The 26,206-nt window shown below is 46.7% G+C and overlaps 1 protein-coding gene across 1 annotated transcript in view; it reads left to right on the top strand.

The window, feature by feature from the left end:
• The window catches only part of PALM (paralemmin), a 57,084-nt gene that overhangs the window by 22,530 nt on the left and 8,348 nt on the right, over positions 1-26,206 (top strand). Inside the window, exons 2-7 of the mRNA XM_066635900.1 lie at positions 1,752-1,800; positions 13,872-13,952; positions 14,885-15,015; positions 18,981-19,098; positions 20,692-20,713; positions 22,794-22,853. Of these exons, the coding sequence (XP_066491997.1) occupies positions 1,752-1,800; positions 13,872-13,952; positions 14,885-15,015; positions 18,981-19,098; positions 20,692-20,713; positions 22,794-22,853 (461 nt within the window). The remainder of the gene's footprint in view (positions 1-1,751; positions 1,801-13,871; positions 13,953-14,884; positions 15,016-18,980; positions 19,099-20,691; positions 20,714-22,793; positions 22,854-26,206) is intronic.

Consider the following 26,206-nt stretch of genomic DNA (forward strand, 5'->3'; position numbering starts at 1 on the left):
ATCTGTCTGCTGTGTCCGGTCAATTGTGAAATATAGTGACCCCACTCATAGAAACACACACAAAGATGTTACCTTCACCCCTTCTCTAATTCTTCCTTGACACGTACAGTTCCCACTGCAAATTTGATAGTTTTTAAGAAAAACTGCATTTTAATTGTATGCATATTTTAATGTATATTTTATAGATAGCATTAAAAGTTATATATATTAAATTTTTAAATTATTTTCCATTTGTACCGCACCTTCCACCATTGGCCCCAAGGTTTCTATAGTATAGATCAGGGGTGCCCAAACCCCGGCCCTGGGGCCACTTGCGGCCCTCAAGGTCTCTCAATGTGGCCCTCAGGGAGCCCCCAGATTCCAATGAGCCTCTGGCCCTCCGGAGATTTGTTGCAGCCCACACTGGCCCGATGCAATTGCTCTCAGCTTGAGGGAGACTGTTTGACCTCTCATGTGAGCCGTGGGATGAGAGCTCCCTCCACTGCTTGTTGTTTCACGTCTGTAGTGGCATTACGTCTATGATGTAGTGGCAGCAAAGAACAGGCCAGCCTCGCTTTGTGCAAGGCATTTTATAGGCCTTGAGCTATTGCAAGACCTTCATTCATTCATATAAGTTCATCTTTAATATATTCATTTATGTAAACTTATGTAGATTTATTCAAATTTTAAATGTAAATTTTTCCCCCCGGCCCCCGACACAGTGTCTGAGAGACAGTGTGGCCCTCCTCCCAAAAACTTTGGACACCCCTGGTATAGATTAAATAAACATGCAAGTCAAAAATTTAAGACTATAGAACTCCTTACAAAACATAATAGCCTAAGATAAAGAACAGATAATAAAACTGAAACTGTATCATTAATTTAACAGCATCATTTCACAAAGGTCCCCTCAGATTAAACACCAAAGACCTAGTGGTATAAATGCACATATGAAACTTTTTTTAAAATACGGAAGTAAGGAACATTGCAATTCCTTTTTGGCAGGACGTTCCATAGCCTGGGGGCCACCACCAAAAAGGCCTGTCCTGCATGCACATCAATTACATTTCAAGCAAAGATGGCACACAGAGCAGGACCCTGTCACAAGGTTGTAATGGGTGGGCAGAATCATGTAGCAAACTCTTTCATTTATTGTAGAAAGAAATGAATGGAGGAGGTATGTTGGGGTTGTACCTGCATCCGTGACCTCCACGTTTCTGTGTCATTCATGTTTGGTTTGTGCAAAAGCTTATATCTAATTATGTGCTGTCTTCCTATGTGTGATTCATGCTCGGTGAAAATTAGGGCTGAGATGGAATTTTCCATTTGAAAGCTCTTGCCTCGAATTACTGGTGAAAGGGAGGCCGATACCCCTCTCCTGTGTTAATTTTGGATAGATGAGGAGAGGGGATTGGGGTGGGAGGCTCAACCCACTAGCCTCAGCAGTGGTCTACTTCAACGGCTGCCTTTTATTCTACCCAGAAGCCTCCTAGAATGACAGGATGCTATCAAAAGCTGTAGCATTGCCCTGATGGGCACTGGCCTGCTGCTAGTCTCTGTGGTACTTGATGACATTGTGTCATTCAGGGGCATTCAGGGGAAGCAAAATGGTAGCCACCATCAGAGGACCATTGTCTCTGTCCCTTCCACTCCCAGAAAATGGCCTCTGTTTTTTCACCACTTGCAAATGGAGTGATAAAACTAAGGTGCGGGAGGGTTTGGGCTCAGCACTAGATGGGCTTCTGCAACTTCTCCTCTCCTCTTTCTTGCAGGATCATTGATACGAATACAGTCCAGCAGGAGCGGCTTCAGGCCATCGCGGTAAGTCACTGTTTTTATTGAGTTGTGTTTTGCATCCTGGTCTTCCTCTAAGCAGGACTGGTTCATCCATGAGGCCAACTGGGGCAATTGCCAATTGCCAGGTGCTTATCTCCATTCACTCCTTCCACTTCCCCTCTTTTCACTCACTGGATTAAAAAAGGAAGAGGAGGAATGGAACAGAAGAGGAAGTGTAAAGGACAGAATAGTGTGGGCTAATAGTGTGGGCACACTATTCTCAAACTTTTAGCACCGGGACACACTTTTTATAATGAGAATCTGTCAGGACCCACCGAAAGTGATGTCATGACAGGAAGTGACATCGTCAAGCAAGCAAATTTTTAGCCATTCTAGGCTGCAATCCTACCCACACTTACCCAGGAGTTAGTCCCATTGACTTTCATTGTTAAAAGTATATTCAGAGTAGCCTGTTAAAAGTACAGATCTGTAACATTTCCCCAAATGCAGTCACATACCATGGGAGTATCAAGCCTAATATATTAAACATAAAATATTGAAATGAATGGGGACCCACCTTAAATTGGTTCACGACCCACCTAGTGAGTCCTGACCCACAGTTTGAGAAACACTGGGTTAGAGTATCTTGATACTTTCTCCACCACTCTCCTCTCCGCCATACTTTTACTCCTCCCCCTTTTTTTGTAATCCAGAGAGTGGGGAGGAGCAACAGAGGAGGCAGCTGGTGTGCCTGTGGGCAAGGGGTGGCATTTGACACATTGTCTTGGGCACTGGAAGCTCTTGGGCTGGCTCTGCCTCCAGAGAGCTCAGTGTGGCAAACATGGGAATTTTCCTAATAATAATGCATCTACCCTTCAGACAAATTAAATCATGTGGATGGGTGGAACGTAGGGCGGCAAACAAGAACTGATGCAAAGTTCTGAGTATGAAAACCAATGTGTCAATCGAGAACCCAGTGGTAGAAACAAAGGTTTCTGTGTCACTGTAAGAGGATTTCATTGATGTGGTTTCTTTTATGTGCTTGTTTACTCTGAAGTAAGTTCTATTGTGTTCAATGGGGCTCACTCCCAGGTAAGTACGCCTAAAATTGAAAACTTGCAACTGAATCCCATGCGTGTTTACTCAGAAGTAAACCACAGATTGACCAAGCTTTGAATTTGCACTGCCATTTTAAAGAGGATCCCCCCCAACCCACCCTGCAAAGGTTTAGCAAAAGAGCAACACCCCCCCCCCTTGTAAAATATTATCATGCCGAGCTTCCTCTTCAAATCGTTCCTCCCAACCACCAAAATGCTATTGATCGGATTGGCTTTCCCCCACTTTGAACGCCTCTGTTATTACTGGAAAGCAGCATAGAGCAGAGCAGAAGAGCCCCTAGGCTCTAGGACATCAGCTTCGTTAAATGAAGGAGATGATCATTGATGTCCTCTGAGCCTAATTCCAAAGCTGCGGATTTGTCAGCTTCCTGGCTGGGGGCAGCTGGTGTTACTGTTTGGGAACATGATCTTGCTTGTAGCAACAGGAAGTGAGAACACATTCTGAATAATTTCCTCTGTTCTATTCCTTTATTCTTCCTTATGATCGCTCTGCATTTCTTCCCACTCCTCTTGACTTCCAGTTTAACTAGGAGAATTTCTAAAATTCATTCCAGAACTGAGGCATGCACAATTTGCCACACTTTTGTGTTCTATCAGTCCCTTGTTGGGTTTGTTTGTTGCATCTGTGCTACTGATGCACGTGTTCAAAGTTAAACACCGCAAAAAGACAATAGCAATGTGATTGAACTGATGGTTGTGTTGAAATTCTTTTTGTGTAGTGCTTTAATGGTGCACATATGTGTTCCTGCACATCTGTAAAACATTATACAAAAAGAATATTGATATGTCTGCACACCCAATCACATTGGGATTGTTTTTATTGCAGTGTTTTATCAAAATGGATCTTTGTAGTGCTAAAGTATGAGATGGGGAAAACATCAGTGAAGTATTGAACTGAAACCTGTGGCAAACCATACATGCTCAACACTCCATTTTTAAAATTAAAAAAAAAAATCAGAAATTTAGAAATAGAGTGTTTCTGGTTCTACTCTCAAATCAAGAAATCAGGAAATTTGGAATGCAAAAATCCATGACAGGAATATTGGAAACATTACTAGGACTGTGTAGAATTCTCCCTAAATATGTGGATAGTCTCATTAAGATGTTTTCTGTTTCATTGAAAATTCCTCAGAAGTTTAAGTTGTCCTGAAATTTCACTTGGAACAAAATTCAGAGGTGGTTCCCATTGTAGAAGTTTGTGGTTCTTCCTTAAAGGCACATCTCACATCCCTTCCTTTGTATTTCAAGGATCCCAGACACAGTCATGCAGTCAGCAAATGCCTACCTGAGGTGTCTGGACTATACCACTCCAGGCACAATCCTAACCTGCGCTGGAGCAGGCAAGCCTGAAGGCTTGCGCTGCATCCAACGTGGGATTGCAGCGAGCAGCGGCTCAGCCACGGGCAAGGGGAAGCTGTTCCCCCTACCCATGGGTAAGGGCTGTGCATCCCTATGGATCTCCTCAGACCTGCGCCACCTCTGGAGGTGGTGCAAATCCAAGGAGAGCGGAGCGACTTGAAGCCTCTCCACTTGCCCCGGGGACAGAGGTTGGGATCCGGCATAACCGCCAGGTCCCAGCCCCGCCCCAGGCTCCCTACACACCCACCCCCGGGCCCACCCTCCCCCCGCCCAGTAACACCCCCTCCTGCCCTCTCCCCATGCCCTCCCACGCCTACCTTTGCAGCTTATGTCGGCACGCTCACACCGACACAAGTGGTGGTGCGGGAGCCACAGCAGAGGCTTCTGCCTCCATCCATGCGTCAGCGCATCTGAATGCGCTGACGCGCCTCCCACCTAAGGAGGCGCAAACGTGCTTTACGGCATGTTTGCAACCCTCCAGGGCCACCTATACCAGCATAACTGCTGGTTAAGATTGCGCCCTTCACTGCTCACCTCACAGAATGCTAGAAAAAAAATTATCTTCACATAAAGAACAGGCATGTCAGGGAAAAGAGTTCCAGTTGAGCCTTCTCCCTGACATGACGGTTTTCTGTGTGGGGTGTTTTGTTTTTTTTGGCATGAAGAAGTATGACTTCAGGCAAGCCCCTACTTGTGTGCTGAACTGGTACAGTCCCAACCTGGGTTTTAATGGGTGGCTGTCGAGACTTGACCTGAGCAGCTGATAGAGTCATTTTTACTTGAATCGTGAGCAGAGGTGTCACTAGGGAAGTGCAGGGGGTGCGGGCTGCACTGGGGGACATGTACAGGGAGAGTGATGTACACTAATGACCAAAATCACTAAAATTGCAGTTTGTAGGAATAATACCATCATGTTATATACCATTCGATGTGTAATTTACAGCAGAATGCAATTTAGAAACTGGAGTGAAATATCTCCACTCTATCAAAAGTTACAACCAAACAACCAGAAAACAAAAATGCCACAGTCTTATGTAAGAAAACAGTACAATTCCTTAATTCAAAACAGATCAATGAGACTGATTGTTCGAAGAGCCAATGGGATGTTATTATGATACAGCATGGAGCCAATAGGGTGTTAGTAAGGTGATACCCTGGGGGGTGACACCACTAGTGACCAAAATCACTAAAATTGTGATTTGTAGGAATAACACCATCATGTTATTTACCATTTGACGCATGATTTACAGCAGAATGCAATGGAAAAAACCACATTGAAATATCTATGTTCTATCAAAAGGTGTAGCCCAGGGGGGGTGGGGCAATAGTACATCACCACGCCTACCAGCGGTTCATTGCCCCACCCACTGCATGGGAGGAGGCCCATCATGGGGATGACCTGCTGGCCTCCTGCACTGGGTGATGCAAACCCTAGTGACGCCACTGGTCAAGCACGCACACAAAACCAAGTTGCAAGTACACACAAAAAGTGGGTCGTCACTCAAGTCAATTTGAATCATGACTCATTTTCGAGTCACTGACCTCACAAGTTGCGTCCAAGTCACTTTGTGACTCAAGTTGACACAAAAGTCAACTCCTTTGTGACTCAACTCCACTGTGACTCAAGTTGACACAAATTGCGAAAAACCAGTGTTTTCATGATTTGAGTCATGACTTGAGTGTCCATCCCTGGAGGTGACTGCTGTTGGTTTGTGTTTTATTGGTGTTTTAATGTTTGATGATCTGTAATTTTAAAAAGTGTTTTATAATGCTTTGGCTCTGTAAGCCGCTTTGAGTGACCTTCAGGAAGAAAAGTGGGGTACAACCCAAGTGAATGAATGCATAAAATCTTTTGGGACAAACCAAAAGATTTTCTTCTTTTTTTTTGAGGGTCCAAAGATGTGTTGCCAAAGCAGACGAAGGAAAGACCAGCATGTCCTTTGGCTTGCCTGGCACAGATTCTCCAAATTGGCTGCCTGGACAGTCTCCATCCTTAGTCGCCCGTAGCTTTGGAGGAAGCAGAGCCGGTTACCGGGGGGCTCCTTGCAAGTGAGCAGCGGCATCCGGCCGATGTTGTAACTTCACCAATTTCTAAAGAGGGAGAAGAAAAGAGTCTATGTCAGGGACCAGAAAAGGGTGTTATTGTCAAGAGAGACTTGAGTGTGTGTGTGTGTGTGAGAGAGAGCGCTGGGGGGAGGAGGGCAGAGAAGGGAGAGCTCTCCATCCCAATAACAGCGTAGCACTGGCCACTCTTTTGAGACCAAAGGGAGGGTGCTTGGGAAGTGGCAGGATTGGGACCACAGATATATTCATACAGTTTCTTATGGCAAATCCACTGCCCCTCCATCCCTGGAAGCAAGCTATCAACCTCATCAGGCAGGCAAGCTCTCTTTTGTTGGTGTCAAATTCACACAGGTTGGTGGTCCTTTTAATGGATACAAGGACTATAAGGTCTGGATCGGTGGGTAGGGTGGGGACCTAGGTAAAGTGCTGGACTGTGACTGGGGATACTGGGGTTCAAGTCCCCACAAAGCTCAGTGGGTGATTTTGGGCCAGCCACTCTCCCCCAGTCCATAACAATAAAAGGGGATCTTGCACTCAACGCCAGTGGGTTGCCTACAAATGTGATAATTTTATATACCAAAGGTTGGGCTTGCTGGCATTCCAGCATTTCACAATGGAGTTGGAAGAAATCTTGAAAAAAGTGTCTGCAGACCTCATTCACAAAGCAAGCTACATTCAAGCCACACTCTCAAATGTTCCGGGTTTTCCACCCTGAATAGATCACCATCTCAAAGGTGGATGGGTCCCAGACTAGGGTTTCCAGAAGCCAGTCTCTAGCACCTTGCCTCATGTGCCAACAGCACTTCAGTTCTTTCGGAACGCAACAGACGGAGCTGTAGGGGTCAAAAAGGAATCCCCTAATACCAAACTGAATACTGTCAGCTGACCTCACAGGCCAATCTGGAGCCAACAACCCTGACAAAGCCCTGACCTCCAAGCTAGCTCCCAAGTCCAGGCAACTCCTGTTGGGTGAAACCATCATCCCATTCTTGACCTCTGATCCTGTTTGTGCAGGAACCAGACCCCTATTTGTTCCTGGACCCTGCAACTTGTCTCAGGACTTCGCCATGGCCTGACTCCCCATCCAGCTCTGTGCTATTTTCACGTGTCTTGCCCTCCACTGGCTGCATGCCATCTTCCTTCCTTCTGTGTGTGAGCCAGTCCTGTAGTGCTTTGAAAGAACAGAGGGTGACAAGAGGGTTTAAAACAAATATACGGGAATAGCCATCATTGTCCTATAATGATATGTTCTCCGCCACAGCTCAAAATTGAGCCTCACCCCCTGGAGTGTGCAGGAGGTGATGCGCTACAGGGAGCCTCCGTGTTCATCCACATGCATTTATGAACTTGTGCATGAGAGATCAGATGTGTCTTCCCCCTCCTTCCCACAAAACAGGCTGTAGCTCCGTGGTGGAGTGCAGTACGAAAAGAGGGCAGGACCAAAACAGCAACAAAAGGGGGGAAAAAACAAGAGAGGGAAACTCTCAAACAGGTGCAGAAAAACCCATTTATTAGAAAATGCTGTTGACAGCCCAATGCATTTTGCTGTCTTTAGGGGCACTTTCTGCAACAGTGAACCTGCAATGATGGTGCATATATTGACAGATGGGAACAACATATGAAGGGGTAGCAGACTGTTAACAACGTCCCCATCTTTGCAAGTGTATGGCTTGAGTCCCCTGGAGGTGTCTGATCCATAAGCACTGTTCTGTAGCACACCTTATCTCTGCTTGTGGCTTGCCAAAGTTTGTGGGTTGACCTACTCTGAATCGATCACGGTGTGTGCATCTGTGTGCATTTGTGTGTGGTTGTGGGGACGTACACACCCCCGGCAGTGCTTCACCCTTGGCTTGAGGCCCGCACCTTGAAGCGTCCCTCTCGGTTGCCAGCTTTCCGATGCTCCTCTCTTGATACGGCGCCACACAAAGGAACTGATTGTTTGGGAAGAAGGGAGGCGGGGGAACATAATGGTGCTTGGGACATGGGTGAAACGACTCGGACAAAACAACAGAGGCTGGTTTCCAGTCCCAAGAGGAATCAAATGAGGCGCAAATCTTCGCTGAGGTCTGGAAAAGTTCACAAGGAGGGAGACAGTTTTTGCTGGTTGAAAGCACTTTGGGGGGGGGGGGGAAACGCGTTGCCTTGAAGAAAAAAAGAGGCAGACCATTGCTTGGCAGCAGGAGAACAATTTGAAAAATAGAATCCTGGAATCCGGGATTCCTCTGTCCCTCTCCTAGCTATTTAGAGGAAACACTGGGCTCTGTAGAGTTTTGAAAGCAAAAATATTTATGGGATTTAACCCTGCTGCCCCCAAAAGTAGAGTGAAGGAAGAGACATGCTTTTTTGTTTAATCCAGCAGAATTCATCTCATGATAGCTAAATGGAGCCTCCATGTTTAGAGGAAGCCTACCACAGTATACCTGATGCTAGGACAAGCAACAGAGGAGAGCTGCTGCTTTTGATGCTGGACTAGACAGACCTTTGGCCTGATTTAGCTGGGCTTTTGTGTTTGTGCTAGGCCAGCAGTTTTCAAACTCTCAGGGAGAGTTTGAGCCACACTTAAGTTCTTGCGGGGGTGGGGGGGAGGCAGCGGGGGCAGGGGGAAAGCAGCTCAGGGGGGCTGCAGGGGGGCTTGGGTCCACTTACCCGAGCCTCCTGCAGCCTCCCGGGGGTGTGGGGAGCCCTGCCCCACCTTCTGCAGGGCTCCCTGCAGCTTCAGAAGTGAAAGTGGAGTGATTCAAAGCTGCCTCCTCCCTGCCTTCTGGTTACCCCCACCCCTTAAGGGGGCAGAGGCCGGGGCCCAAAGGCTGGGGCTTCGCGACGACCCAGTCTGAAAAGCCCTTTGCTCGGCCTATCAGGGGCTACCACCTATTATAGCTTACAATGGAGCCTCCATGTACAGAGGTAGTCTACTGCTGAAGAATACCAGATGCTTGGGACACACAACCCGACTTTAGTGTTTGCACCCTTCTATACATCTAGTCCCAGCATGTTGAGAATTTCAGAAGCATCCCTAGTTTTAAACTCCTCCAGGTCAAGCTCAACACTGTGGCTGCTACATCACATGGGTGAAAGGAGTCGAAATGCAGATGACCCTTTTGGATTGTAAGCTTAGTCTTTTCAGAGTTTTTGCAGTCCTTTGGTAAGGCAAACACTTGACAAGAATTCACGATTGTTTGCATTTGGGAGAGAAATTCAGCCCCAGTTCTGGCTGAGCACACTTCCTGAGTTGCTTCATGTTTGATGTTTCGTTGGAAATGAGGGTAAGAATTTATAGCAAACAAGAGATGCTATTGTCTGTCTTCCATTGAAAGGAAAGGGGCCTACACTTCCATCCGCTTTAATTGAATTAAAATTCCACTGGGAAAATATTGGGGAGAGGGGAAATGAAAAACAAGGTCGGGCGAGAGCCTGGCCAACAGAAGGTAATGGGTGCAGGGCTGGCAAAGAAATAAATTCTCTCCTTATCTAGCTAATGTAGAAGAGTGGACCTGACTTGGCTTAAGTCCCAGCTCTAATTACATGCAGGCATTGGAGTTAACTGAGCAACACTAAAGTGCATTGAAATGCATTGTGAACATTGTATCCCCCAAAACATTTCTAAGCAATTAGGGCCAAAAAAGTGGTTAGATCAGCATTTCTCAACCAGTGGTTTGCGTACCACTGGTGGTACTTGAGGTAGTGTCCAGTGGTACACGCAGGACTACTGGACCTCCACCACCTGGCAGCAAGTCCAGTGATGCAACAAACAGTGGTAGGAGGCTAGGCTAGGCTAGGTGGGCAGAGCTCCAGCCCATGCTTTTTGCGCATACGAAAAAGCCCTCCTGTCCACCCTGTCCTCTTACTGGTATTTGTTGCATGGTGTCTGGCCTCCCAACCTGGAAGCAGGGCTTCTGCAGGAAAGTTGGTTAGGCTTGCAGCCTAACACTGACTTCCGCAGCAGCAGCTGCAGTACCACAGCTGTGTCGCTGAGCTCCAATACACTCCTTCATGGGAAGCAGATCCACAAGCCAAAGAGCTACTGTAACAGGTCTGTTTTCTCCAGATGTGACACTGTTAAGGAATGCACATTCCTGGACCTGGTGTGTATGGCTTGTGGCAGTAGTTGCTGCCATGTGCCCACAATAATGCCCCCAGCATCTGGTGCGGGCAGTGAGTCTGGGTGAGATTGGAAAATGTCCGATTCCAGGAAATTTCTGGGCCCCTTCCTTTGGCGCCTGGGCCTCCTTTCTGACCCTGGCCCAGGGTTCAAATTACTCCCTTCACTCCCCCCCCCCTTGGCCCTGCCTGGAAGTAACTGGTGGTGATATCATCACCAGTTACTTTCTGTCCACTTCAATAGGTGGACAATGTGAAGTGGTATGGCAGAGGACAAACATTGAGAAGCAGTGGTGTAGCTATTACTGGGTTGGAGAGCCAGAGTAGCATAATGTTGAAACCATTGGACTCAGATGAGGGACACCCAGGTTTAGCACCAATTCAGGATTAATTCACACATCATTTTCCTGGTTCTTGTATGTTTGAGTTCCTCCTCCTATTTTATCAACTTTAGGAGGAATCAGATGTCTAGTAGTAATCTATCCCCCTTAGTGGCTAGAACAGGCAACAGGGGCTGCCCCTGGTAAATCTAGGCAGCTCTAGAGTGTCTCTGGATGTGTTTCCATAATGAATGGGGAGGACATGCTAGCAGCTTCATCCATTATTGCTCCAGAACATTTTCCCTTTGCTTTCAGGCTTCTCCTCCTTGACTCTCTTTTTCCTTTTCAAATGGCTCACTCTCTCTGGCTCGCCTTATTGATTGAAGTTCTAAGTATTGCAAAATCAGCCTACAAAGATGCCAAGTCGTTTGCATTTCGGAAAGCCTTGCTGCTTGGAAATCCGGGCTGTCCAAGGCAAGGCCTTCCCAACACTATACATGTTTTGCTGTTATTGTTTTAACCAGTGCTTTTTTTTGTAAAAAAAAAAAAAAAAAAAGGTGCAGGAACTCACAACTTGTTAATCTTTTATTTATTTATTTATTTTTAAACTGAACTTTGAGGAGTTTTGCAGGCTCAACTGGCCCCCCTTTTGGCAACTGGCAACCAACCTTTATAATTTGCAGCCATGGAGCACCTCCCCTCCTAAAAAAAAAAAGTCCTTCCTCATAGGGATTTGAATCTCTAGCCTCTGGCTCCATAGACCAGCACTTTATCACTTGAGCCATAGGAACTCTTAGTCTCAAAGTGTTTGGAACTAATACTTGAGGGGCTGATGGCCACCAGCTGGGCTGAAGACCTTATATATTAGTTCTGAGCACTTTGACTACAGGCTTTCCTATAGCCCAATGGAGAGAGTGCTGGGCTGTGGAGCACGAGGTCAGAGGTTTGAATCCCTCCCTAGCTCGCAGCTTAAAAAAAAAAGGTGGAGCACAAGGTCAGAGCCGGGGGTGCCAAAAAAAAAAGGTGGAGCACCAGGTCAGAGGTTCGAATCCCTCCCTCAGTGAAAGGGGAAAAAAAAGGTGCCGGAATGCCGTTCCGGTGTGTTCTATTACAAAAAAAGCCCTGGTTTTAACGCTTCCATTTTAGTTGTTACAGATTTTGTGTTTTGGGGGGTTAGTTCTGTCAACTTTTGGTCAACTGCTTTGATCTCTCAGAAAAGCCATCTAAAAATTGAGCAAATAAAAAACAAACATTGAGCCATTACATGTGGAAGGAGAAGGGGTCCCCTTTAAGGCAGCTAATAATGGTCTTCTTAGCCTCTAATGAAAGTCATTTTGAAGGCTATAGTTCACCTCCCTTACATGCTGGGAATGGGGTAGTCCCTCAGTGGCAGAGCACCTGCTTTGCTGCAGGAAGTCCCAGGTTCAGTGTCTGCTAGCATACCCAGGTAGGGATGAAAAAGCCTCCGCTTTGTCTTCAGCAATGGAGAATTGCTGCCACTCAGGACAAGTAATGGGCTAGAGATGGACCAAGGCAAAGGCATCTTCATATGTTTATACACTTTGTTATTAGCCCTGGAAGCTCTTTTGCTTGTTGGGCCTCTGCCCTGGAACAAGGGCACAAATGAAAACGATCCCATCTGCACATCAAGGCAGGACTTGGCTTCCAGGGAGGCTTCAGTTTCCCAGAACACCCTTTTTCTTACACCACTCAAAGTGCCCCATGGAAAAGGAAACTCCTCCACCCAAGCTATTATGACATCTTTCTGCACTTGAACTATATTTGAGTGAAAAGCATCGAAGTGCATTGAAGTACATTGTTGGATGTTCCCTTAACTGCCAAGGTGGCACTCCTACCTCACCCCAACTTTTGTGGCCTGGTGTACACCATTATAGTCCTTCTATGTCTCAGCTTTTACACAGTATTGTGTACACATCACCTTGTTTAATTGAATAAATGCTGAAAATAATAGAACAAATTTTTTTTGAAAGGATGAGCCTTTCATTGTTTTATTATTGTACAACCTTTTTTCTCTGTTTTTGGGGGGAATGGGATTGCTGAACGAAATCCAAGATCTCTGGCTTTCACAATCATGCTTTGTTCATCTAATATCTTTTTAAGAGTGCAATCCTAAAGAGCTTTTGGGCAGGCACAAGTCCCTTGCCCCAGCCCAGGAGGGTCGCAAATGTGCCATAAGGGATGTTTGTGCCTCCTCTGGAGTTGGCTGGGCCAGTGCAGGTATGTGCACAGGTATGTATGCAGGAGGCTGAATCCAGCCTCCATGCCAACTTCATGGAGGAGCCTAGCGTTGGCCGAGCTCGGCTGACATAAGGCTCTGGGGAGGGTGGGGAGGAGGCGAGAGGGAGGCATTCCAGGGTGGAGGAGGGTGGGCGGGGGGTGGTCCTGGGGGACGGGTGGGTGGGGAGTGGGAGGCGGGGCTGGGACCCAGCAGTTATGCCTGATCCCAACTCCCATTCCCGAACAGCATGGAGCAGCTCCAAGCCGCTCTACTTTCCTTGGAGTTATGCCACCTCTGGAGGTGACATAAGTCCGAGGAGACTCATTGAGGCTGCAGTGGCTTACCTGGGGGTAAGGGGAAAAGTTTCCCCTCTGGCTGAGCCACTTTGGGCACCTATCTTGTGCTGGATAAAGCGCAGGCCTCCTGGCCTGCCTGTTCCAACACAAGATGGAATTGTGCTGCATGTGTTTGTACAGCACCTTACACCTACAAATGTTCTCAAGAGTGGCCAGACTTGCTTAACATAAGAACCACATACAATAAACTTCAAATGTTTGAGAGCTGCAAGAGAGATTTCTGAAAGCCACAATATTTAAGAAGCATATAAATTCTTAAATATAAGGTTTTCTCACCATGAACATTAAACTTGCATTCTAATCCACTGAACTCTAAGTTGATACCTGGGAAATAATTATAATTAGGGCTCTTAATTGTACCTTTTATATTAATTGTGATGCAAAAAGGAGCTCAGCTAACATAATTCCGCAAGCTGCACATTATATGTCAAAGAGGCACCTGTGGATCCAGAGCCACACTTTGGCCACCCCTGGTCTTTGTCAATGAGGAAAGTGGTGTTAAATTGTGATGTTATTTTTTTTCCTCTCCCTTTTCCCCAAACCCACCTCTCTATGCATTCAGGAAAAGAGGAAGCGCCAAACTGAGATTGAAAACAAACGGCGGCAGTTAGAAGATGACAGGCGCCAGTTGCAACACTTAAAGGTATATAGAAATATTTGTTGGCATCACAGGTGGAATGAAACATGTCCCCCAAAGGAACCACTTGCACTCTGGAGCAGGAGCAGAAAGACTCAGAAGGAACAGGATCAACTCATCCATGAGGCCACCTGGGCTTATTGCCTCAAATTGATGGGGGGGGGAGGCGCCCACTCTTACCTGCTCCTGCTCCTGGTTGCAAAAAGGAAAAGGAGAATGGAGCAGAACAGGAAGATGAGCTAAAGCATCTATCCAACACCTTAGCCCAGTCATTCTCAGCAGGAGCCATATGACACATTTGAAAGGGGCCCACAGACTGAAAACTATACGAAGGGGATTTTATGTTTATCTGTTCTGTTCGTGTTATATCTTTGTTTGACAGGGGATCCTGGAATCTGAGAAGAGCTCCTAAAGGGCCGTAGCCAAAAAAGGTTGAAAATGGTTGCTCTAACCCACCTTTCACCTTCCCTTCCCCTCCACACTTCCTCTTCTGCTCTGTCGCCCTCTTCCTTTTCAGATCCAGGGTCAGGAGGAGCAGTTGCAGTTGGTATGGTGCCCTGTAAGGGGACAGTATTTGGAGTATCAGGTCCCAGGAAGTCTTTGACAAGACCTGGAAATGAGTCAGATTGTGAGATGTTTGTCCTATAAACAAAAGGAGCACCATGTCGACATTAGTGCCACTTTATTAAGGAACCAACGTCCATGCTAAGAAAGCCTGATTATCGACTATCAGGATAAGGAATGGAATGAGGTGTGAGCTGTGCAAGCTGCCTGGGATGTACTGTAGTTCTAAGATCTAAATTTTGAACATGAGCAGCTGTGTACAGACCCTACTCAGTTAGGGGATGGGTTTCCTCACTCCTTTTGAAGGGAAGTGGAGGCTAAGGACTTCAAGCCTGCCCTGCAGGGTCAAGTTTGTTCTCTGCTTTGCTTCCCAGTCAAAGTCTTTGAGAGAGAGATGGCTGCTGGAAGGAGCTCCTTCGTCCACGGCTGAAGAAGGCGAGGCCATGAAGAAGCAGATGCAGGAGGATGACCTGAAAGCAAAGGAATTAGAAGAGAGTGTCCAGAGGTAATTGTTAGCATTGGGCTAATGGGCCTCAGGAGGTGGCACAAGTCTGAGGAGACCCATTGGGGCAAGGGTGCCTTACCAGGAGGTAAGGGGGAAAGTGGAAGTGGAGCGCGATCGCTCCACATCTACTTTCACTGCTGCGGGGAGCCCTGCTGCAGGTCGCGCTGGACTCCCCGCACCCCCAGGAGCCTGCAGGGGCTTGGGTACATGTAGGGCCCCTGCAGCCCCCCTGAGTGGCGCGATCCTGGCGATCGCGCCGCTGCCTCCTCCCTACCTCCAGGCTGCCCCCGCAGGCTGAGGCGTTGCGACACCCCAGTTTGAAAAGCCCTGCATTACCCTATTCACATTACCTCTGTGCTTTCATTCGTTGTGCTTTGCAGAGACGTGGAGAGCAATCTAGAGCACTGTGATACACTAAACGTGATTAATTGGAGATGTGACAGTGGCACTGCAGCCTCATTTCGCTCGGCTGGGAGGTGCATTCTGGTTATAATTAAGTTTTGCTTTCCAATAATGCTTCAAGCAGTACTAAGTATTGTACTGGGTTTTGAAACAAGCTGCAATTGATCTCCTCCAAGACAGTCAGAGTGGGGTGGTACACACATGAACATCCCCACCCCAGGCATTTTATTATTATTATTATTATTAACAGCATTTTATCCTCATTAAAAACCTGTAAGGCAGGTTGGGCTATGAGTTAAGTGACTAGCCCAAGGTTGCCCAATAATCTTTGTGACTGAATAGGGAGCAGGATTTGAACTCAGGTCTCAGTAGAACCACAGCTGCACACTGGTTCTCCATTAGTGCTTTGAAACAGGGTGCCAGCAGGGAACTTACGGGTTGTTGGAAGACTACAAGGGGCTCAATCCTATCTAACTTTTCAGTGCCAGTGCAGCTGCAATGCTGTCCCTAGGCGAGGGAACAAATGTACCTTGTGGAGACCTAGTGGAGGCACACCCCATTGGAATGGCTACCCAGGGCTAGAAAGTTGGATAGGATTGGGCCCAAGGACATCTTGCCTCAGTCACCAATAATGCTGAGGCTGGCCTTGCTTTCAAAGATCTCACGAGCTCAAACATTGTTGAAGAAATACACTGATTTGATACTGCAAGGAGTGCAAATTCCCCCCCCCCCATGGGACGGAGCAAAATTGGGATTCACCATTTCAGCAATGACCTACACACTCCCCTCCCCCAAGATGTGCTCCTCCTTTTGGCTCTGCCCTAACTGCTCCATGTGTTCTGTCTTTGGGGGCCAAAGAAAGGGGAATACAACTAGGTGAAGATTAAATGTTCGGAGGCCTGGAGAAGGAGCAAAGAAGGATTATGTAAGCCAGGGAAACATCTCCGTCCTTTCAACCGCAGCCACTGGGTTGGGCTGTTAACTAGAAATGATAGTGTGCCTGACCCTCCTCCCACCATCTATCCCCTCCTGCCTTTGCATTGGCTCCCACACCAAGATCCATCACAGAGTGTTCCTGGCAACCTCTGCGTTGCTGAGAAACAGCAGCCTAAGTGATCCCTCCTGCCCACAAATGCAGCCAGTAGCTGTCCTTCCCTCGCCAATCTTTCTGTTTCAGCCATTTATGTACCTCTTTTTTAAAATCTGCAAGAGCTTTCAAAAGGATGTCCAGTAGCAAGAAGTGCCAGTGCTCAAACTGATCTGGAATATTGCCCCACTAGGACAGAAACGAATATTCGCGCATGTTTCACAACAGCCGAATGTTCTGGTTTTGCCTGTAGAGCTGAAATGAACCCTTGTCACTCTTTCAGCTTGGCTGAATTGTTCCACTGGCAGGCATGAATCAGATAGTCACACGGTTTCAGATCTCCAGAAGGTTCCAAAATCTCTCTGAAGGTTGCGCTTGCAAAATGGAAACAAATATTTGCACACATTCAAAATTCAACAAATGCTAATACAGGTAGATTATCCCTTATCTGGACATTCGGAATCCAGACTATTCTGAAATCCAGACATTTTTGTCCAAGACTTTTTTTTTTATGTGCAGAAAGCAGCAAAGTGCAGAGCCAAGCAGGCAGCAAATTGCAGGCTGCAGAAGCAGTGTTTGTAAAGCGTGAATGCCCTGTGGATACGAGGACCACTTGTGTCATGTATTCTCTTGTGTGAACACTAGAAGACCTTGTGCTCATTCCCACATACAATGCAGGTTCAGGCTGCAAGTTCTATTGTCTGCTCTGTGGTGTGTCCCAGTATAGACATTGTTGAAAAATGTTGAAGAGGCCAGCAGACACCCATAGGGGTAACAATGAAAAGAGCATGAGAATATATTTCTTATTATATTTATGCAATTATTCTGAAATTCAGGTGAATCTGAAGTCCTGACACCTTCACGTCCCAAGCAGTCTGGATAAGGGATACTCTGGACCCTGTGTCTGAACTCTCAGTATCAGTGGGGTGTCCCATCTGGAAATGGATGGGGGTACTTTGGGGTGTCCAGTGCAGGGCTTTTTACCCTTGGGACCCCAGCAACCAGGTGCTGGCACTATAGCAGACTAATGGAGGGAAAGGTTTATGCCTCAATTCATGCTTGGGGACTTCCCAGAATTGCCTGGAGGATGATGATGATGATTCACATTTTTATACCACCCTTCCACCAAGATGCTCAGGGTGGTATACATGATTTCTCCCCCCTGTTTCTATCCTCACAACAACCCTATGAGATAGGTTAGGCTGAGATTGTGACTGGCCTAAGATTACCCAGGAAGTTTCATAGCTGAGTGGGAATTTGAATGTGGATCTTCCAGGTTTAAGTCCAACTAACAAACCACTACATCATCCTTTGAGCCTTTGGCCTGATCCAGTAGGACTCTGCTTGTGTTCTTATGCCCCTTAGCCAGTTAGGTCCTGATCCAGGGCCCGGCTCACCAGCTTATGGCTGGTGCACACTGTCACAAACATGCCATAAGACACATTTGCAAGCTTTATTGCGGGCCCAGCACCAGAGCTAGCCAAGTGCGAGCCTGTACTGGGCCAACTCTGGCTCTGGGCCCACATTCCTCCACCCAGTGGCTTGTCCAAACTGCCAGGCAGTGGAGAGGTGAGTGGGGGCAGGGGGGCAGGGGGGGAGAGGGAGCAGAGCAGGAGGGGGCAGGAGTGGCAGAGCTTAGCTCCACCAGATCCTGAGCCCCATGTCAGTCCGTGTGGCCTGACAGAGAACTCCTTGATTGGACGCCGGCTCAAGAGTCACCGCAGAATTGAGTGTCCTCATTGCAGGGCTAATTCCCTTATTTGGGGGAAGGCTCCCTTCCCCCAAAGAGCATGTGGGATGTTGCAGTAGCCAATTTGGCGTTGCGGCAGCCTTGCGCACTGGGGAGCTCAGGATTGGGCTGTTAATCTGTGTGAGCCTCACCTCCCACACAAGGTTGTTGTGAAAATAAAAGCAGGAACCATATACAGTATGATACCTTGAGTTCAACTTGGAAGAACAGCAGAGCAGGACAACAGAGGTAGTAATTACAAGTTGCATTTGAAATCCTCTTTGTTCCATCCATTCATTCATTTGATTATTTACAAATTTTTATCCCCCTTTATCTCCCAAGTTGACATTCAAAGCCACTATTTATTTCATTTCTGTCCCACGTGACTCCTTAGAGCCAGAATACAGCGTTCAGTACTATATCAGCAGAAATTCATTCATTCCTTGAGAAGGGTGGGGGGGGGGAATGAAAACAAAGCAAACTAACACCCTTTCACAGTAGTTCATGCTGCCAAAAAGTGACAGTGAATTACATCCATTCTGAATTCAAATTTTTCAGCCGCTGATAGATCATTTAAACAAAACTTCTTGGACCAAACTCCCAAACGCCTGTTGGAACAGAACAGTTTGAAAGCATCCTCTTAAAAGGACATATTGATTTGGCTATGAGTCTATGCAGCATTAAAATATCCTTTTCTTATCCTGCTGATCAAGCAATATCAATCAACTGAATCTCTTCTTATTCCAGGTTGGAGAAGGAGCTGGAACAACTAGAAAATGGCATCTCAGCATCTTCAACCAAAGAAAATGTGTCAGAGGAGCCTACTGTGGCAACCAAGGAAGAGAAGCTAGCCCACACACCAAAGGTCAGGAGCAGCAACCCAAACCCTGGATGGTTCTGTTCTTAGTAACCCCGAGTGACATTTTCTAGCCATGCTTTTGTCCAATGTGCACATGAAAGATGAATTTCTGGGAGAGGTGGGATTTGAACTCTGTTCTCCCAGGTTCTAGTCTCTTATGAATGGTGTGGCGAAAAACTGATGGCATTTCTCCTCCTGTCATAGTACTAGCATTGTGAAGGGGTTGGTCACCCAATCAAGCTGATTCAGGATAAGTGAAGGCTTGACAAAGTACTTCTTCATGCAGTAGATAGCTTGTAGGACACACTGCTGCAGGAAATATACAGATAAATTAAGGAACTCATTGCCACAAGAAGGGTGCAGTGTCTGCCGAATTAGGTGGCTCTGAATCATTAATTTCTTATTTTAGGGCAGCGATTTTCAATCTTTTTCATCTCACAGCACACTGACAAGGCACACCATTGGGTTTTTGACAATCGACAAGGCATACCGTGCTGCAAAAAAGGGGCTCACATCCCCCATTGGCCCTACTAATAAATGACCTTCCCCCAAATTCCTGTGGCACACTTGTGGACCACTTATGGCACACCAGTGTGCCATGGCACCATGGTTGAAAATGGCTGTTTTAGGGCCTGATCCTCAATGGTCAATGCCAGCCCCTCACCAGCACTGAGTGTTACAAACGTCCTGTAAAGCATACCTGTGAGACTCAGCGCTGGCTCAGCACTGGCGCAGCACCAGTCCCTGCTGAGTCAACACCGGCCTGAGTTCCAGGTGGTGGAGAGGTAAGTTGGGGTAGGGAGAGAGGAGGTGGGACTGGTGGAGCTCTGCTCTGCTGGATCCAGAACTCCACATTGGGCCTCCCAACCTGACATGGGGCCTCTCAAATCTGTGCCAGCTAAATAACCAGTGCAGACTTGAGTAACCCCATTGTGGGGCCTTCACCATTATCCAGGGAAAGGGGATGAATCTCCCCTTCCCCCAAGGAGCCGCCAGTGGCTGCCTGGTGCGCTCAGGATGTGGCAGTCACCATTTTGGTGCCTCTGCTCCTCTGGGCAACAGGCAGCTCAGGATTGAACTGCTAGCGATTTATAACCTGACATCAAAAATCATCAAAGTGGTCCAAAAAAAAGAGTTTCATTAGATGACCTTTTGCTTCTTTCTCACTCTCTTAGCCTGGTCTACCTCACAGGGCTCTTGTTATGATAAATTAATATATCTCCACATATAAACCTTAAGGGGAGAAATATTCCCACCATCTACCCTGAGTTCATCAGAGGAAGGTTAAAATACAAATGTGATTGATAAATCGAAGCCATTGTCCAGTCCTGGCTGGGATTCAGGGAATCCCTTGATACACATGGAGGGTGCCAGGCTGTTGGGGGGCAGTCCCTCACACACCTTGAAAGGCATGGTTCCAAAGGACCTCCCCCCTTTCCAGGGGTATAGGAGGTAGAAAAGAATGTCGGCTGAAGGGCAGCATTGAATGCTCATGCAAAATACCACAAATGGTGTACTGAATCCCAACCAAGATCATTAGGAGCATGAAGTAATTCCTGCTGGTTTTCACATTATGAATGTATTTTCTTCTTTCCACAGACTCCTCTAGGCTCAGTCAAGGGTAAGTTCCGCCACTTGGTCTCTCCTTGTTTTTTTCTTTTAAAATCCCAATGCTGAGAAAAGTTCAGCACAAGACTAAGTAGCCAGGAAGACATAAGAACATAAGAACAGCCCCACTGGATCAGGCCATAGGCCCATCTAGTCCAGCTTCCTGTATCTCACAGCAGCCCACCAAATGCCCCAGGGAGCGCGCCAGATAACAAGAGACCTCATCCTGGTGCCCTCCCTTGCATCTGGCATTCTGACATAGCCCATTTCTAAAATCAGGAGGTTGCGCATACACATCATGGCTTGTAACCCGTAATGGATTTTTCCTCCAGAAACTTGTCCAATCCCCTTTTAAAGGCGTCCAGGCCAGATGCCTTCACCACATCCTGTGGCAAGGAGTTCCACAGACCAACCACACGCTGAGTAAAGACATATTTTCTCTTGTCTGTTCTAACTCTCCAATCGTGTATCTCCTTCCTCAGAAACTTCCTCGGAAGTACAAACTTAATTGAAAGTTTGTACAGTTAAGGATGAAATTAAGAATGAATGGATTTCCCCAGTTCCATTCCTTTCTTGCTCAAGAAGTTCATTCAGCAGTGTGTCCCTCTCCTCCTGATTTCCAGTTTAACCAGCAAAATGTCTAAAATTCGCCCCAAAGAAGAACATACGCACTGCAGTTTGCTACAAATTTCACTTCCTTCTTTTCATTTGTATTTTTCCCTAATCCACATTTCCGATGTGCGCATGCACATTGATGCAGCAATGCAAAAAAAAAAAAAAAGCCATCTCAGTATAATCACAATGAGTAGGACTAGATCAAGATTCTTTTTGTGTGGTGTTTTACTGAAATGCATGCATGCTCCTGCTTCCATACTCTTGTGCATCATTAAAAGCACCACACACACAAAAAGAATCATGAACTCATACAGAGAATCCCATCCCTACAGCTTTGCAGCGCACTACATTCACTGCTGTATAATGGGTCTTCCTGAGGGAGCTGTAGAATATAATCCAGGAGGGAAAAGGTAAAAAAATATATAAAACCATGAAAGCTTGCATCAAACCCTGAGATTAGGTAACTGTGCTTGGCACTGTCTATGTTAAGACTGAATAATCACCAGGCCGGAATAAAAATCTTCGTGGGATCCAGTAGAAGCCTATCGGCCGCCTTGTATTACCTGACCCCTGCTGAATTGCTAGTTGCAATCAGGGCTGGCCCTTCCATGAGGACAACTGAAGAGGTTGCCTCAGGAAGCGGATTGATGAGGGTGCCCATCTCTGTCTGCCTGCTTGCCTTCACTGCTCCTTCTTCTCATTCTAACCCCTGGATTGAAAAAGGAAGAGGGGGACAGAGAGGAAGAGGAAATGTGAACAGGAGGAGAGTGCTGAGCTACAATATTGGCACATCACTGGGTAAGGAGTGCAACATTTGGCATGCTGTCTCAGGCATCAGGAGGTCTTGGGCCAGCCCTGGTTGCAATACTGCCCTCTGGTCATTAGCAGTGCCCCCTATTAGCTAGCAGCCATTGTGGTCTGTCAGTAATGTTGCTGCTTCCTTCTGCTGTAGCCCCCGATTTGAGACTCCTCATACTTGCACTGACAAAATGTCTTCAACTTTCCATTAAGATGAATTTACTACTACTTGAATTTGGTGCCAAAGTTTCCTAAAGCGATGCTTAGAGAAGGTGCACATGGTGACAGCCATTCCCAGAATGCTCCAGGGCATCACCTAGAAAAGCAACTGGCATGAATATACAGAGCTAGAGATGGTAGAGGCCAAACCAACTTTAATTCCAATTGAAGGCTCTTACAAACAAACTTGGCTGACAAAAATAGAAAGAGGGGATACTTGTAAGTTAAGGCTCCTGCTGTGATTTCTGCACTGCAGAGGTGGTACATATGTCCTAAAGCTGCACATATTGTGCTTACACGTGATAAAGTCATGTGTTTGTGGCCACAACCTGTACATGGGGGAGGGAACAAGGCTGATAGGTGCAGGATACACAGAGGGGCCCAATCATTTGAGCCGACAGGTATCGGGTCCAAATGCATTTCTCAAACAGTAACTCCCTGTTTCTCTTCTTTCATGATAGACAACAAAGCCTCCAACAGTCCTGTGAAAGTTTTGGAAGGTGGTGGCCTGATGAAGGCAGGTATGTGGGCTCTTTCCCCCTCTTCATCCCCTCTTGCCTTGCACTCCCCCCCCCCAAATTTGGGAGTTTCTTTGAGCCTTGTTGCCCTGGAGGCTTTCTGTGCTAGCCACAATGGCATGCTGCTGCTTCACCTGCTTTTGTCAAGGTCTAACAATCTTGGGGGGGAGCCACCCTCAATCATAGGAACTCTTTGACCAAGTATAGTCAAAGGGTAGTGAGCCTGATGCTCAGTCCAGTTGTCGCTGCTCTGTACTGCATGGCGTTTGCTTCCAAGTTAGGTGTGTTTTTAAACCAGTTTGCATAATTGATTCCCATTTGCCAGAATGGGAATGTGATTCTGCCAGGAGGTGACCCTGGCATCTGTTTGCTGTTTATATATGATGTGAGACCAGATGCCAGTGCCTCTAAGAATGTGCAAAGTATTTTTTTTTCACTACTGAGGAAGTGTCTTTGCAAATAGGAGAATGGGGCGGGGGGTTTCCCCTGGGCTGGCCAGCCTGGTTGAATACCAGATGCCTTTCCCCTTGCATGGCAGTGTACCACTTGCTGCCTTTGCTGGTTTTCCTGTTCCTTGGATATGAAAGGGAAGAGGAGAACAAAGTGGAAGAGGAAGTGTGGAGGAGGTGGGCTAGGGCATAGGATACTATCACTTCATTCTGCTCTACACCTCCTCTTCCACTCTGTTCCCCTCTTCCTTTTCAAATCCAGGGAGCAGCAGGAGGAAAAGTGACAGGAATTAGTGGAGGCAGTGGCAAGCGCCTCTTGCCCATTCATTGCTTGAGGCTTGGTTGCCTCCTTTGGCCTCGTTGAGGCTCTGGGCTTCCCAAACAGAAGGTGGTCTCTCTCCCCCTCTTTCTTTCTCCTTCTCTTTCAAGACAGCAAGCAATGCTCATTGCAGAATCTAATGGGAAGTTCTGAATAAATAGATACTTTATATTGATTACTAACTGGGAATTGCTTGCACACAATCCGGTGATGGCTGCTAGTGTTGGCCATTTAGTCTAGGCCAGTGTTTCTCAAACTGTGGGTCGGGACAGTTTTTATTTTTAATATATTAGTCTTGAGGCTTCCACGATATGTGATTGCATTTGGGGAAATGTTACATACAGATACTATGTATATACTTTTAACAATTATAGTAAATGGAACTTACTCCTGGGTAAGTATGGATAGGATTTCAGCCTAGGATTGTTCAAAATGTTCCTTTTTGATGATGTCAATTCCAGTTATGACATCACTTTCAGTGGGTCCTGACAGATTCTCATTCTAAAAAGTGGGTCCCAGTGCTAAATGTGTGAGAACCATTGGCCTACAGCAGAACAAGGTGGTAGAATCCTGAAGTGGAAGAATGGATGATTCCACTACAGGTATAGGATGCCATTAACTCCCTGCAAGGAAAAATCTAGCACATTAGGAAAAAAGATTATTCTGTGTTAGCTTTCTGCTTGCAGGGGATTTTTCCATATAGGTGAGCATTCAAAAATGTAACTCAGTCTTAAGTGGCACCGTCCATTCTACTAACTCACAGCCCAATCCTAGGCATGTCTACTCAGAAGTAAGTTCCATTAGTGTCAATGGGGCTTACTCCCAGGCAAGTGTGTATAGGATTGGGCTGTAAACCTAACTCTCATGCTCGATGTGTTCAGCTTTATTGGATTTTCAAAAAGGATTAGATGAAGCCATCATGAATAGATCTGTCAGTGGCTCTCAACCATGATAGCTCAAGAGAACCTCTGTATACAGAGACAGTTTATCTGAAAATGCCAGATGCTGGAAACAAGCAACAGGGGAAGTTGGTCAGCTTCAACTCCTGTTTGTGAGCTTCCAGGATGTATCTGGCTTGTCATTGTTGGGAACCAAATGGATCACCCATATTCAGAGGCAGTCTATCTCTGAATATCAGGTGCTTGGGATAGATAACCAAGAAGGGCTATTGCCTTCATGCCTTATTTGTACATTTCTCGGAGAAAACTAGCTGTCCCCTGTTGGAAACAGAAGACTGGGCTTAATGAATCCACCTTGGTCTGAACCCACTGGGGCTGCTGCTGTCTTCTTAATCTGTGTTTTCCTGAACTCAGCATTTTGGTGTCAGGGTGAGCACAGAGATCTAGGCCTATAAATCTCTGTTTTTGAAATGAAATGTGTCAAACGTGAGATCCTGATCATGTCCTGGGAATGGTCTAGAAACAAGAAGGTGAGGGAGGAATTCCAATTCGATTTTTCCTTCTTGCTTGCAGATTGCAAATGATTTTGGCCCAAATTCTATCCAATTTTCTAATACCAGTGCTGTTGTGCCAATGGGGCTTGCACTGAGTCCTGTGGTGGAGAGGCAGTCACAGAAACCTTCTGAAGGTATGGGAACACTTTTTCCTTTACTTCAGGGCTGCATTGCAGCTGCACTGGTGATGGAAAGTTGGATAGGATTGGGCCTTTGTCTGGACATGGAGCTAAGCTGTGAGCCATGGCCTGTTCCAAGGTCAAAGAAAGAATGACTGGTGGAGAACTGTCCAGATTGCAAATGCAGCTGCCTCTGGAAAACATGGCTAGAACAAGTGGCGTTACCCATTAACCACACCAGAGTTATAATGTGCTGAAACCCTCCTGGAGCAAAGTGGCTGCTGTACCACTCGATCCGTTTCCAAGCCCCAGGCACAAATGTTATTTATATAATCTCATTCTGTGTTTGGCTTCTTTTGACATATATATCACTCTGCTGTGATGTGTGTGTGTGTGTGTGTCCATCTATATTAGGGCTCTTAACCAATGAAAAAAAGATTTACGGCGCAATCCTAACCAACTTTCCCAGCACTGCCATAAGGGCAATGCAGCTCTGAGGTAAGGGAGCAAACATTCCCTTACTTTGAGGAGGCCTCCGTGGGTGACACCCAACTGCAGGATGCAGCACATGACCCATTGGCACTGCTATGCCAGTCCTGGAAAATACTGACATAAGGGATTAGGATTGTGCCCTTAGTTGATTAATCATCTGCCTTTTAATTAGGACTACAGCATTTGTCCAATGAATTAATCTGTTAAGGCTGCAATCCCATAAGTACCTGAGAATTATAGCCCAATTCTAATGAAATCCCTCCTCCAGTGCAGCCGCACCACCAGAGTGTGCACTGCATCATGCAGGGGGGCAGTCGGGGAGAACTCCTCCAGTTAAGGGAACATTCATTCCCTTAGCCATGGATAAGCCTCCTTTATCCCAGTGGGACTCCTTGGATCTATGCCAGTTACTTTGCTGGTGCAGATCTGAAGTCAGTAAGGTGTGCTCCCTGGGGCATTTGGTGGGCTGCTGTGAGATACAGGAAGCTGGACTAGATGGGCCTATGGCCTGATCCAGTGGGGCT

Source organism: Tiliqua scincoides, chromosome 8, assembly GCF_035046505.1.
Source record: "Tiliqua scincoides isolate rTilSci1 chromosome 8, rTilSci1.hap2, whole genome shotgun sequence".
Lineage (NCBI taxonomy): Eukaryota > Metazoa > Chordata > Lepidosauria > Squamata > Scincidae > Tiliqua > Tiliqua scincoides.